Below are 15,801 nucleotides of genomic sequence, written 5' to 3'. Positions count from 1 at the left end.
TCCAGTTGTCATAAGCCACCTGTGCGTGGTACTTTGTTACAATAGCCATAAGAAACCAATGCAGACAAATACGGCCCATGAGTCATCGCTTGTAATTCCCATCCGGAGCCCTGGTAGAAAAATGGATGCACGGTGGGCTGCTAATCTCAGTCAGCAGTTCAAAACCATCAGTCACTCCAAGGGAGAAAGATGAGGCTTTCTATTCCGGGAAAAAGTTATAGTCTTACAAAACCCACAGAGGCAGTTCTATAGGGTCACTATGAGTGGGAATTGACTCGATGGTGGCGAGTTTGATTTTTAGTTTGGCCTTAGAATGTAGTGGTCCCACTAGCAACCAAGTCTTCAGCCTCAACATCATTACCAGTGCATTCCTAATTGACTAAGCCAGAGACAGATGATTCACATGTGTCCCCTGATATTTACAGACACCCCCCCAAAAAAATGGAGTCAATGCTTGCAACTACTGTTCCGAAATTGAGATACTCACCCAGAAAAATCCGTAGTGAGAATTCCATAGTGGAATATATATATTCGGGTGATGTGGCATATGGTAAGGTATCCCATTGCTACAAAAAAGGAGTACCTGAAATGGAAAACACAAAAGACCAGATAGTTATTCAGGACAGGAATACCCTCACTAAATGTTCTCACCATCCTTTCCCCATTTTCCTCCAAATGGAAGCGATCATAAAGTCCAACCCAGTTAGGCTACAGCCCCGCCAACTTGCTGGCCTCTCATTTCCACCTGGATCAGTGCAGGGGTCTCCATTCTGGTTTCTCTAACACAACGGTGCCACGATGGTTCAGTGCTCGACTGTGGTTAGGGTGGAAAGTCAAGTCCACACAGATCCTTGGAGGAAGCTGTGGCAGTCAGCTTCAGTAAAAAGTCCAATCTTTCAAACGCCATGGAGTAGTTCGACTCTGTCCTACAGGGTTGCTATGAGTTGGAACCAACTGCAGAACAGTGGGTTTGGTTTAACTGCACAGTGTACAGCTGGCAACAGTGAATCAAATGGTTAGAGGTGACTGAGAACCAGCGGACTCGAGGGTCTTGTACTCACTCTCTCCTCTTCAAAAGCCGGAGTGTTTACCTGATGATCTTCATGGAACACTTTGTTCTCTTGGCTTCCATTTGCTTTGTTTTCTTCCCACCTCCCTACCTAATTCTTTCAAGGCACCTGGGACCCCTGGATGGCACAAACGGTATGTGCTCCACTACTTGCCAAAACGTTGGTGGTAACAACCCAGCTAAAGGCTCCTCCAAAAATAGGTACTCTGATTCCAGAAGGTCAGGCCCAACTCTTTACACATAGGGTCACCATGTGTCCCAATTGACTCAACTCAAGGGCGAGTACAAAGCACAGCAAGGACTCCTACTCCAAGCTGTCTTCCTCTACCTATTAGTTTATTGTGGCCATAGAATTAGACGCTTGGTGGCCTCACACATACAGAGTAGAACTGCTCCCTGGGGCGTGGGGGGTGTTCAAGGCTATGTCCTTTTAGGAAAAAGTATACCAGGCCTGTCTCCTGAGGCACATCAGGGTGGGTTTGAACAGGCAACCTTTCTGCTAGTAGAAGGTTTAACCATGTGTGTTACCCTGGGCCTGGAGTTAAACTCCAGATGAACTGGCACCCCTGTTAAAGGGCTTGACTGCTAACAAGAGGTCCTGGTTTGAACCCACCCTCTGCTCTACAAGAGAAAGGTGTGGCTTCCATAGACATTCACAGCCTCGGAAAGCCAAACGGGAGACTTCTATTCTCGAGTAGAGCTCAAAAGGAATTGGGATCTCTTCATTCCGGCAGAGGGCTGCGTTTTTGTTGTTATTGTTATTTGTTTGGTTTTTGGAATACCTATCAACTAAATTCCAAAATAAAGTCCCAAGGTCCAGAGAAAGCAGGCTCCCCACCCCACTCCATCCAAGGCTAAAGAAAAATTTTAACTCACTGCCATCGAGTTGATGCTGAACCACAGAGACCCAATAGAACAGGATAAAACGGTCCCTGTGAGTTTCTGAGACTGGAACTCTCTCCTGTAGAGCCGCTGGTGGTTTCAAACTGCAGACCTTGAGCTTAGCAGCCCAGTGTGGATGTAAGCACTACCCCTGGGCTCCTATCCATAGCGGAGGCTTTCATGATGCAGTCACAACCTACTCATTGCCTACCACTCCCACGTCTAGTTCTCTGGTACAATCATATAGCATATGCAGCGATAATGTCAACAATATGTCTGTCATCTCCAATTCATTGTGACCTTGAACATCCCAAACCCTGACACAGAGTACAAGTTCAGTTACTATAAGATGAAATAAACTGAAATGAATACATTAAGCAAATGTTTACATGGCCCAGAAACCTGTCAACTGCTACATAAATTCAGAAGGCATTTTTTTCAGAAGACATAACTTTTACATACAAATATATCATAAAACAAAGAAGATATATATTCTGATATTATATTGAAAATCACAAATTCACAGGAAAATAACTCATGAAGATTAGATTCCACTAAGGAATAGTTAAACAGCCATAATGAAAATTCATTTGGTAGCAAGGGACAGATAGAGAACATACATTAAGGAGTTATGGAAACTCTAAAATCCCCTTTTATCATTATTTTCAACAAGAATTTTTTTTTTTTGCAACTCTGGGTTAATCTTTATTTGACCTTTTCCAAGCCATTTGGTGAACAACGTAAATGCTAAATAAATAAATAAATAGATAGATAAATAAATAGCCCGAACCAGTTGTGGGAAACTGAGAACCGGAATACATTAGGTCTCCCTCTCCTCTCTCTCTCTCTCTCTCTCTCTCTCTCTCTCTCTCTCTCTCTCTCTCTCTCTCTCTCTCTCTCTCACTGGTTCCAGTCTCCAGGAAGAGGTGAGCCCTTGCATGCCTTGTCTGATGTTTCTTGAACTTGCCCTTCAATTAGACTACTGCCCCCTAGGACCCATTCAGTTGTGGAGGCTGCTCACCCCCACATGTTCACCCAGTCAGCTCTGACTCATGGCAACATCAGGCGTGTCAGAACAGAACTGTACACCACAGGGTTTCCAGTGGCTAGTTTTTGAAAGCACATCCCTACACCTATCTTCCTAGGCACCTCTGTGTGAACTCGAACGGCTAACCTTTTAGTTAGCAGCTGAGTGCTCACTGTTTTCGCCATGCAGAGGCTCCTGAGATGCTGAGCAAAATCAATCAACTCCCTTAAGAGCAGGAGTCAAAGGATTGGGGCATGCTTGCCTGAGACACCTGCTGTGTTTCTCCAGCTCATTCAACAGGGTCAAAACAGAAGCACCAAGCTGGTTCTCAGACCCACAAGGGCTGTTCCAGATTCTCCCAGGGCCCCTTCAAATGTGGCCACACCGGCTGCTTCCCTTTGTCCTCGGTAGAAACAGGACTTTTGTCCTTTGCCTCTGCTCAAGAGGGAAAACCGGGTGTAATTCAACTGTTGCCCTCAGACCCCACCTATGAAGGACGCTGCCAAGTGCCGCTGCTCCTACAATAGAGCAACACATGCATGCGCTGAGCAAAGCTGGGGGAAAAAATCCAAGGAATCCAGGAGTGGTAGAGAAAGAGTGCATTCTGGAGACCAACCTACGTGAGTTCATCAAATCCCAGCCCTGGCAAAACTGATCTGTGCTGTGAGCAGCCAAGCTACGAGGCGCTATAGAAAGGAGAGGCTGGGGCATGGCAACCTGCAACATGCGGCTCATAAACCTGGGTGGGGACACCTGGGTGTGTTCACCTTGTAAAAATCTATCAAGAGGTCTATTTGCTTACCTCTCTGGGGGCCTTCATTTCTGCATCTGGGTGGAGGGCCGAGGGGAGGGGATTATTTTTTTTAAGCCTACCACCCATAGAACTGTCCAAGACACAATATATTTAAAATATGAAATAACATAGTAATCGGCTAAATGGTATAATGACTCATATGCTCCATACTAGAAACAGTGGCACAGTCTATTAGAACGAACTTGGCTTTGTAGTTGACACCGAGCTCCAGTCGTGATAACTGCATCATCAAGTTCTCCTGGAGACTTCCATCCTAACAGATACAAACTGTATTCTAGCTGGTTTACAAATGACAACTTACTGCCTCTGACTTCCGCCCAACACGGTGGTTTGGGAAGGAAATGGAAGGGGCACCATCAAGAATGCTAAAAGCAATTCCTGGACACGAGTGCCAGTCCCCAAACAGTCGCAGTGGCAAAGAGCAATCCCCTCCCCCTCTGTGCAGTCATCTTCTGACTGGGTCCAGGAAGTCGAGAAGAATGCACTCCTTGGGCTTCGAAAGTACAAACTAAAATCACGGAAAGCAAGGGCTGGACGAGCGCTTGAGGCGCAAACTAGTCAACCAAAAACCAAAGGAAACCAGTGCCTGTGGAGCTGGTACTGACTCACGGCGAGCAAGCCCATGTGGTCAGGGTAGAACTGTGGTCCAGTGAGCATTCAACCCTGAAGGCTTTGGCTTCACCTGTCAGGGGCAAAGCAGCAGGAGTTCCCTCGGAGCGTGTCTGGGTGGCTTCCAGCCATCAACCTTCTGCTTAGCAGCAAGGTTCTCAAATGTTTGCAGGGATGTCGAAAACCCCACACCGGACAGCTGGGGCATCTGATGTCCAAAGCCGCTGTGGGGCTTTTCCAAACACACTTCCAAGAGGAGCCAGGTTTCCGGACCCAAACTCCAGCGCCTTGTCCTACATCAGTAGGAAACCACGTTGGAAACATTCCTTTGAATGTTACATCCATGGGGAACAAGCAGCCACTCCCGACTCCGGCCAAATTGGCAAAGAAAGAAGGAAAGACCTTGTTTGGGACACTCTCCCTGGTGGTGTGCATGGCACAGCCCGCTGCAATCACCATGTGACAACGCAGGAGACTCATCACCTGCCTGCATACCGCTCGGCGCTGCCAGGCCTGGCGGATTCCACTCCTGACCCATCACCCACACAACCCGCCTGGAACTGGCGCAGAACCAGTGGGCGTGCCCGTCCCTGACCCTCCGGACAGCAACCACGCCCCACCTGTGTCAGGCGTGTGTGAAGAGTGCTGACAAATGGCCTTTGGAAAGGGAGCGGGACGTGGTAACAGCGAAACCGGCACCATCGTTAATCACGTAATTGTTTCCAGATCCAAGTTTAGGAAAGACGAGCATTTCCAAAACACACAGACACACACCCCCCACCCTGCACTTAAAACAAAAGTCTTTTCCAAATGCCATTCTTTGCAAATTAGAAATGGGGACTTCCTCTTTCCCTTCGGTGAGGAATGGCATCATCGCTCTCAAGGAGGGGACTAATGTTCAGAGCGCTTTGGGATACCAAACGGAATGACCACAAATGGATTTCTTTTAACTAATAGGGTTTTTATTAGCCTTTCATAGAAATCTGAGAAAGGCCGGCCACATGAGCTGCAGCATTCCTTTCAAAGGCAGTCTGCAGCCCATACTTGAGTCTCCAGATTCCATAAACAATGACTCTGAGGTGGTAGACTGTAAACTGTGTGACATTATTTATCGCCCAGAGCTCTGTCCCTGAGCAGCTATGAACCTGGAGGATGTTACATCTATCATGTGAGGGTTTGCTATAATGAGAGAACTTATTCCAGGGCTGCAAATGCTAATATTACTTAATATTAGGAATATCCCTAATGTGTACATTTGAGAAGATGGGAGAAATACATTTTACAAAGTTGAGGAGTGTGTGTATGTGTGTATAATCGCTTATATATATTGCTTCAATTTTCTAAAACTACTTACTCCTTGACCTTTAAAGTCTGAAATTGGGGTTCCTCAGGTATTTACAAGTTACCTCTTTAAATAAACAGTCTTGAAATGGGATCATATGCATGGGTGACTTGCAGGATAAAGAAGTTCTTTGATATCACCCATCTGTTATATATATATCTATCATATCTTCTATATCACCTTCAGAGCTCACTTTTTATTACATATGGATTACATTGGTCTTCCTAATAGACATTTGCCGAGTCTAAAGAAAAGAAAGTTAGGTTTTACGCAAACTTCCCTGGGCCAGGATTCTCTGAAGTGTGGCAAGAAACCCCCGGTACATGATCCAACATAACAAAGTCAGGTTACAGTAATGATGCGATTGCCAGAAAGACTCCTTCAGGGTGTAAGCTGCTCCTCTTTAAGCAGAGCGGGCCATTTCTGCTGGATCCGGTTCATCAACCTCCTGCCATATTGTCTGCTGATCCCAGAAGCTATCGGCAGGCTGCCCACACTGGATTCATTCACCTTTGCATCCACCGGCCTGTGATTCCTGGTTTGTCAACCTCAATAGCTACATTAGTCCAGAGTAACCCCTAATTCACATCTGACCTCTGGGTATGAACTGAACTTACATTTACAACTGTGTGAGGCATTCCTTGATAGAATGTCTTTCTAGATACTTAGACATATCAGCATCACTGGATTTGCTTCTCTAGAGAACCCAGCCTAACACAGCACTCAAAGCAGATAAACAATGTACTAAACTAAAACTAAACTCACCACTGTGCAGTCGATTCTAACTCAGTCACCCAATAGGACAGAAGAGAACGTCCCCTGTGGGTTTTTGAGGATGTGAATCTTGACAGGAGCATAAAGCCTCATCTTTCTTCCTCAGAGTGGTTTCACACTGCTGACCAGCAAAATGCTATTTAAAAGAGTCAAGTGGAGGATATTTCTCTGTAGAGACAGTGCAGTTTCAAGCCTTGATCCCTGCAGAAGTATATATGTCACAAACCTATAAATCAGCATTAGAAAATTTAATTCCTTATGTTTCTTTTACATTTGTCAGTCCTGCAAATTCTGATACTAAAGCATTTAATTTGAATTTGTTTCTTTTCTTGTTGGCCATCTTCCAGAGGGAGTAAAACAAAAAATTCACAATTAAAGCGGTATTTAAAATTCAGGAAAAGGAAGTAAGTATATGTGTTAGTCCAGGTAGAGGAGAGAAACTAATCCAGGGAGATTAATATGTGTATAAGAAAGAGCTTAATATACAAGAGTAATTGACTATTGAGAAACAACCAGCCCAGTCTAGATCAAGTCCATAAGTCCGATATTAGCCCATATGTCCAATACCAATCTATAAAGTCCTCTTCAGACTTATGAAACACATACAATGATGCTGATTGCAGGAAGATCACAGGCCAGTGGGTGGAAAGTCTTACGGATCTCGTGACTGTGGAAGCATCTCAGCACCGGTGTGAGTCTCCACATGGCTCCTCTAGCTCCAGGGCTCTAGCATAGCTCGACGTGTCCTGTCAACAGGGATGTCTCACAGGGAGCGTCTGTATGTCCTGCTTCCAGCAAGCTATTTATCTCCTTAGTGTCTCCAAATGAGGTCATCAAGCTGTGACCTGAGTGACAGGCTAAAAGCCACCCCTTCACTCCTAAGTCTCAAGTTGGCAACAGATTATATAACTACCATAGCGCAAACTGGATTCAAATGGACCTTTAGAGGTGTGACCGTATTCCTACTTCTGCTGCAGCGCCATAAGGCCCTAAAGAGAAATTTATTAAGCTTACAATCACACTACTTCCTCTTTAGGGCATCAGGCATTCCAGTACCTACTCGTGATCACTGGACCACCGTGTTAGTCAGAATGATTTAAGGTGTCTTTTAGTACATTTGCTTAGAAGAAGGTGATTATCAGAAGATGTGGAGCACCAGTAACATTCATAAGAAATGCAGCAATGACCCAACTGAAGTAGACAGCCAGTAACAAATACTTGTGTTTTGCCATGTTTGTAATCCCAAACAGGCTGGGCCACCAATAAGTAGGATTTGCAAAGACTTTGAGTGACAGAGTTATCCAGCAGCTTTTTAGTTTTTTCAATAAAGACAGCTTCAATGATATAATTATCATGGCTGTTGGGTGCCATTCAGTTGGGTCACCATGGCCCTGGATACAACAAAAGGAAACACTGCCAGGTCCCGTGCCATCCTCACAATTGTGTTTGATGCCACTGTTGGAGTCCACTGTGTCAACCCATCTCGTTCAGGGTCCTTTTGCTTTTTTTTTGGCTGACTCTCTATAAAGTATGATGTCCTTTTCCAGGGACTGGTCTTTCCAGGGACTGGTCTCTCATGTCCAAGCTATGTGAGTCAGAGTCTCACCATCCACGCTTCGAAGGAGCATTCTAGCTACACTTCCTTCCACACTTAGCAACGCTCGTCTCTGCTTCTAGGTGACCCTTTGAACTGATTGAATAGTAACACTGCGTTGACGCCCAAAGTACATGCAGCAATAGTTGGAGGGAGACAGGGTGGCAGGAAAAAAATGGGAAAAAATATGAAAAGTTATATCATTAAGGTCTTTAAAGACTAAAATTTTAAACTACTTAAAATTTCAAAGTCTTGCAGTCCATAGCGATCGGCCTACACAGTAAGCAGACATCCGTGTGTGGGTGGAGGGCTTTCACTACGGCGTGGTTTTTGTAGTTCTGCAAACACTGGAAAAGACAGGGGACTGTGTCGCATGTGATCGTCACTGGTTGCGAGTCTCTTTAATTCACTTACTTTCCTTTAGATTCAAATACTAACTGTGCTTGAGTGGGAGCAGGAGAGGCGATATTCTCCAGTCTTGGTACGTAAGGGGTTCATGGTGGAACAACCGCAACTGTCTTCCTGCAAGACAGACAGACAGGCATTGGAGTGCCAAATACAAGTGAAAGCATCTTCTCATAGCTTGTCTGCACAAGTCTTCGCACAAGTCTTGGGTCTTCGCACCATCTGCAAAGTGAGCTCTTTCTTTGCTAAGAAAACTCAGGTTGTCGCCATCTGGTAAGGAGTGATGGTTGATGTGGTGTTTGGTACAAATATGATCAGGAACACTAATATTCAACTGAAATAGCTATTCACAAATAGTCTTTCTTTTTCTTTTTTTAATAGTTTTATTAGGGGCTCATACAACTCTTATCATCTTCCATACATACACCAATTGTGTAAAACACATTTGTACATTCATTGCCCTCATCATCCTCAAAACATTTGCTCTCGACTTAAGCCCCTGGCATCAGCTCCTCACTTTTTCCCCTCCCTCCCCACTCCCTTGATAATTTATCAATTATTATTTTGAACCCCTGATAATTTATAAATTATTATTTTGGCATATCTTGCCCTGTCCAACATCTCCCTTCACCCACTTTTCTGTTGTCTGGCCCCCAGGGAGGAGGTCACACATAGATCCTTGTAATTGGTTCTCCCTTTCCAACATACTCTCCCTCTACCCTCCCAGTATCGCCACTCACACCACTGGTCCTAAAGGGATCATCCGCCCTGGATTCCCTGTGTTTCCAATTCCTATCTGTACCAGTGTACATCCTCTGGTCTAGCCAGACTTGCAAGGGAGAATTCAGAACATGATAGTGGAGGGTGGGGGGAGCATTTAGAAACTAGAGGAAAGTTGTATTTTTCATCAATTCTACATTGCACCCTGAATGGCTCATCTCCTCCCCGAGACCCCTCTGCAAGGGAATCTCCAGTGGTCTACAAATGGGCTTTGGGTCTCCACTCCGCACTCCCCTGCTCATTCACTATGGTAAGATTTTTTGTTCTGATGATGCCTGATACCTGATTCCTTTGACACCTCATGATTGCACATGTTGGTGTGGTTCTTCCATGTGGGCTTTGTTGCTTCTGAGCTAGATGGCCGCTTGTTTACCTTCAAGCCTTTAAGACCCCAGACGCTATGTCTTTTGATAGCCAGGTACCATCAGCTTCCTTCGCCACATTTGCTTATGCACCCAATTGTCTTCAGCTGATCATATCATGGAGGTGAGCACACAATGATTTTTTATTCTTTGATGCCTGATAACTGATCCCTTCAGCACCTCGTGATCACGCAAGCTGGTGTGCTTCTTCCGTGTGAACTTTGTTGCTTCTGAGCTAGATGGCCGCTTGTTTACCTTCAAGCTTTTAAGACCCCAGATGCTGTATCTTTTGATAGCCAGGCATAGTGGGACAGAAGGAAAGTCAAGGGAAACAGAGGAAAGATCTGGGAATCAAAGGGCACGTATAAAGGTCTAGATAAAGACATGCACATATGCAAATATATTTATATATGAGGATGGGGAAATAGATCTATATGTATATATTTATAGGTTTAGTATTAAGGTAGCAGAAGGACATTGGACCTCCACTCAAGTACTCTCTCAATGCAAGAATATTTTCTTCTATTAAATTGGCATTCTATGATGCTCACCTTCCAGACACAACCACTGAACACAAACAGCCTTTGTATCTCACTCAAGTCCTCAACTACAACGTCCTTGAGGCTCTGGCAGCAGTCCACATGCTATACAGCTTGACCGACTCCAACCTTGATGCAAAGGAGAACACACACACACACACACACACACACACCATCATTTTCCAGTGAGTGGGGCCAATACCAATCTCAGCATAAGTTCAAAGACTTCCTCATTAAAGCAAAGTCACTGTTGCACACTCTGGTGGGGGCAGCACAACACTGAGCAGAGGACAAATGGATGAATTCCCAAAGCCTTTTCTCCTGTGAGCAGATGTGATCGCTCATCAGAAAAGCACACCCTTCTGTTCTCTGTGTGGTAATCTATTGCTAACGTCACACATCCCTGGTGGCAGAGTGATCACGAGGTGGACAGTTCAAAACCACCAGCCGCTCCTGGGGAGACAGAGGGGACTTTCTACTCCTGTAAAGAGTTACAGTCCATCTTGTCCCAGATGGTTCTTGAAAGTCAGACTCAACTTGATGGCAATGAGTTTTGCGGTCTGGGCTGGTGAACCCTGCCCTTATTGAGCGTGGTAGATACTTTTTAGGAAGCTGCCCTTGGATGCCTCTAAATATTGATTCAGATATGATAAAAATAATTTATAAATTATCAAGGCTTCATGAGGGAGAGGGGAGCAGGAAGGGAGGGGGCAAAATGAGGAGCTGATGCCAGGGGCTTAGGTGGAGAGCAAATGTTTTGAGAATGATGAGGGCAATGAATGTACAAATGTGCTTTACACCGTTGATGTATGTATGGATTGTGATAAGAGTGGTATAAGCCCTTAATAAAACTATTTAAATAAATAAAGGTTGATTCAAACACTAGATTTCCAGGCATCCTCCGGGCATTGATGAGCTACTTGTAGAAAAACAGTCCTGTTGCAGTGCTGAGATCCAATGTGGAGGGTTCTGTGGCACCAGACACTGGCATCACAGTCACTGTTGCTGGGTTCCCGGCCAGGCCCTCTTAGACCTCTGGCACTGGGGATGGGGCCTAAGTCAGAGTGTTTTCCTGGAAGCCTGCTCCAGACCTTCCCTGGCTCAGCAGGCACCTCCATCCATAACAAAGACTCAGCTTCTCCGGGAGCCCAGGGGGCTCCTAGCACCAGCAGGAGCTGCCCTGCGGCTGCTCCCCTGCCAGGAGCCTGGCAGTGCCCCAGCCGCCTGGCCGCCAACTAGTCTGCTGACTACGAAATTGAAAAGCATGCAAACACAGGCTCTCTCAAACACCAGAAGAGTGTGCTAACAGGGGTGTGCAGTGAGCAATTAAGTTGCAGCACATGGAAGAAGGAAAGCCTTTTTGGTCAGATTCTGATGAATCAAAAACTCTTCCTAGAGCTGAAGCAAACGATCTGCTGCTCAGAGAAAACAGAAGACGCCATAAAAGGACAAAGGGCTTTTAAACATCTTTCAGTCGTTCATTCAGTAAATATTTATGGAACCCTTACTCGGTGCCAGAGACTGCTCTGGATTTGACTTTGCTGCCATGAACCAGAGGGGAAACCTTCGTTATATGGAGCTCGCCTTCCATGCCAGAAAGAAGGTAGAATTGGAATGTTCCTGAGTTTCCAGAAACGCCGTGGCAAATGGAGATGCTGTGAAATGCACAGCCAGGTATCGCACGGAGCCTCAAAACAACAACAACAAAACCCCACTCACTGCTGTGGAGTCACTTCTGAATAGGCTTACAGCATGCATTTACAGTGTGCGCTTTGCTACGCTGTAAGACTTATTATTTAAGAGGAACGTGTATTGTCTTACACAGGAAAAGACAAGGGAAGGACATGTCATCTGGATGAGGGATTTGGACATATGTGGATACTCAGAACCAAACAACCAAACAACAACAACAACAAACCCCACTCACGGCAGCGAGTCCAGACGGACTCAGCACAGCCCAGCTGTGGGGCCCCAAGACTGTAATTGATACTCAGAAAGCTATCACCCAAACCAAGTTAGTCAGCATGTCCCTCAACCCTACCCCCCAGCCCCAAAAGTTTCTTCTTCATGCCCTTCCGAAGTTCCTTTCACGTCTTCTGCACCACCTTGTCCCAGGTAAGCTCACTCCCAGAGGTCTGTCTCTATGAATTTGTTTGCCTCTTCTCTTGGTAGAAGTCCATGGTTCCCTTCTTCCAGCCTAGTTCCTTGGAAATTCAGCAGCGGCCTCTGCATAAATTGTTCCTCCCTTTTGATGGCGGAGTCCTCTTCCGTTGTTCATAGGTGGGCTGTACCCCGGTTCTTTGGCTGACACAACAGAGCTCCATGGGCATCTGTGGACTAGTCTTGTGGGGGGTGCATGCAGGCTTCTGAGGACCCGTCAGGCCTCAGTGGACTGCCCAGTTCACTGCTTCCCTCTGGATGCTGGAGGTTCATGTGGTTCGTATTGAGCTGACTGAAGTCAAAGGAACTATTAAATATACGTGCGGAGGAATCACGAAGATTTCTATCGTGTGGTTTTCGTGTGACTTGTTTTCGTTACCCTGTGATTTGTTTTCGTGTCCTTGGCAGTAAACATGCAAACGAATAGCTAGTGATTTCAGGCCAGAGAATGGGGATGTTAATGAATAGTCACACTGAAACATATTCTGTGAGTCCCAGGGGGAAAGCAAGAGAAAGCAGCCTACTGTGTGCTCGCTGTGAGCATATTGTGGGGACTCTGACCAAGGGAGTGGAGACGGCACACAGGGGAGGAAGACTCTTAGCTCCTCTCACCCTAGTTGCAACAATGCTGATGTTCAGTCACCAATACTCCCCTCACCCTTGTTACAATACTTTCAATGTTGCTTCCCTTTATCCAAATGTATCAAAACCCTTTCCTTTCTTCTTTCAGAGAGACAGTTAGAGGAAGCACTTCCCCCACCCACACACACACCCCGTGGGTTATCAGTGCCACAGAACCACTGCTGGTCTCTCCCTCCCTCTGTTAATGTCTGGATTATTTTGGCCTGACAGGGGTGCCAGGCCGAGGCCTTTATTTTAGCACTTTCTCTCCCTTGGGAAAGCACCTAGGTGTGAAATGGATGGGTCCCCTGGTGGGTCTCTTTTTAGGAAAGGAACTCCCAAATTGTTTTTCACAGTACTTATCTCATTTTAAAACCACACCAGGGGTAGGCAGGAGTTCCAGCAGCTCCAGACTCCCAAATAAACTTAGCTCGATCCGTCTTCATGTTATTTGAATCATGTAAGCCTTCTAATAGTTACATAAGGAGCCCGTGTGGTGCTGGTAGCACGGTGGTTACGTGGTGGGCTGCTAACGGCAAAGTCAGCAGTTCAAAACCACCAGTCAGTCCTTAGGAAAAAGACAAGACTTTCTTCTCTCTTAAAGAGTTCCGGTCTCAGAAACCCACAGGACAGTTCGACCCTATCCCACAGGGTGGCCATGCATTGGAATTGGCTTGATGGCAGGGAGTGTGCTTTTGAGTTTGCGGTGCGGTGGGTTAGGTAGGGGGCTGCTCAGAGCCACGAGCCACAAGCTAGCAGTCAGATGAGGCCGTCTGCTCCATAAAACTCCGTAGTCTCAACATCCCAGTGTGCTGAGGTTAGGAGTCAGAATCAGCGGAAGTGTTGGTTCTGTTTTGAATACGTAGACGGGAGTGCCACGGTAGACAGTTAAGGGTTTGACTGTGAACATAAAGGTTGGTTGTTCGAACCCTCCCAAAAGCACCTCAGAAGAAAGGCTTGGTGAGCGGCATTCTGGCAGCTGGTGTGGTTTGGCTGAATTGGTAGATGCGGTAATTTTAACTCTGTAATTTTACTTTCCACTTCCTTAATGAATAATGATGAAGAGCAAATTGTCCTAGGCTTTAGTGGCCATCCTAACGTCTTCTTTAACGAAAGCATCCGTTCAAATCTCGCGTTCATTTTCCAGAGAGAAGCCTATCCTACGTTTCGATAGACCTTTGTATTGTCAGCATGAAAGGTCTTTATAGGACATGTCTTTTGAAAGAGTTTCCCTCAGTCGATGGTTTGTCTCCCCTCCCTTAACTACACCAACCACCAGAGGACAAATATTGCATATGGCCTCACTTATATAACAAGATGAGGCAAAGAATAGCGACCAATATTTATTAGTGGTTACCAAGGGGTGGGAGGGAGCGGGCAGGAAGGGGTTAACAGTTATGGAAGTCGGGGGAGGGGGGGTAATGGCATTAATTAAGGCTAGACTGACACAGCTGGTTCCTGTCCTTTCTGTCAGTAACTTATACAGCTGTAAAACACTGAGGTGGTAAAAGTCACATGACAGATCTATTTACAACGTCGCCAAAAGAGGGAAGCTGCTGAGGCTACTTACATACAGGCAGGTGCCTCGGAGAATTTGGTTCCTTGGTTTGGAGGTTTGGGGACATGGTGTCATAGGACATCTCTGTTCATTGGCCTAATAGCTCACTTACAGCTTGTGTTCTACCTCTAAGCTCAATGCATAGCTCCTGGGGTCTTAAAAACTTATAAGCAGCTATCCAAGGCACAATAATTGGTCTCTATTTACCTGGGGCAAAAGGGAAGGGAGGAGCATTAGGAAAAGAGAGAAGATATGGGATGTGTGACTAATAGCCTTCAGGAAAAACTGCTGCCTTTGTTATGAGACCCGGAGAACTAGATGGTGCCCAGCTACCATTACTGAGCATTGTGGCCAAAGACTCCCTCAGACAATCCTGATCAAGAAGGGGTGAATGCAGAACAGAGTTTCAAATTTTCAAGGACTTTAGACTTTCTGGAGCCATTGAGGAGGGCAGATGAGCCTCTAAAAGTACTGCCCTAAGATAATTTTAAACCTTAAGTCAAAATCCTGCTGGAAGTCATCTTAAAATCCAAGAATAGTTTAGCTTAACTAGGAATAAAAAGGTCTCCCTTGAGCATGATGAGCTTATGAAAACTATCCATATGCAAATGTGGTGAAGAAAGCTGATGGTATCTGGCAATCAAAAGATATAGCACCTGGGGTCTTAAAGGCTTGAAGATAAACAAGCGGCCATCTAGCTCAGAAGCAACAAAGCGCACTTAGAAGAAGCACACCAGCCTGTGTGATCACGAGGTGTCAAAGGGATCAGGTATCTGGCATCAAAGAAGAAAAATCAAATCAATGTGAATGAGGGGGAGTGCAGAGTGGGGACCCAAGACCCAGAAGAGTCAGTCAGGGTACAGTTTAGCAATAATGAAACATACGGCTTTCCTCTAGTTCCTAAATGCTTCCTCCCCAGCCACTATCATGATCACAATTCTACCTTACAAATATGACTAGACCAGAGGATGTACACTAGTACAGATAGGTACTGGAGACACAGAGAATCTAGGACAGAGGTAAGAGTGGTGATACTGGGAGTGGAAGGAGGGTGGGGAGGAAAGGGGGAACCGATTACAAGGATCTATATATAACTTCATACCTGAGGAATGGCCAACATAAAAGTAGGTGAAAGGAGATATCGGACAGTGTAAGACATGACAAAATAATAATAATTTATAAATTATCAAGGGTTTGTGAGGGATGGGGGAATGGGGATGGAGGGGAAAAATGAGGAGCTGATATTAAGGGCTCAAGTAGAAAGA

At 45.6% G+C, this 15,801-nt stretch overlaps 1 protein-coding gene across 1 annotated transcript in view; it reads right to left on the bottom strand.

The window, feature by feature from the left end:
* The window catches only part of MBOAT1 (membrane bound glycerophospholipid O-acyltransferase 1), a 175,009-nt gene that overhangs the window by 74,075 nt on the left and 85,133 nt on the right, over window positions 1-15,801 (bottom strand). The window contains exon 4 of the mRNA XM_075533406.1: window positions 488-583. Coding sequence (XP_075389521.1) covers window positions 488-583 — 96 coding nt within the window. The remainder of the gene's footprint in view (window positions 1-487; window positions 584-15,801) is intronic.

The sequence above is a fragment of the Tenrec ecaudatus genome, chromosome 1 (genome assembly GCF_050624435.1).
Source record: "Tenrec ecaudatus isolate mTenEca1 chromosome 1, mTenEca1.hap1, whole genome shotgun sequence".
NCBI classification, from domain to species: domain Eukaryota; kingdom Metazoa; phylum Chordata; class Mammalia; order Afrosoricida; family Tenrecidae; genus Tenrec; species Tenrec ecaudatus.
The sequence above is the reverse complement of the archived record's forward strand: the minus strand, read 5'-3'. Positions and strand labels throughout refer to the sequence as shown.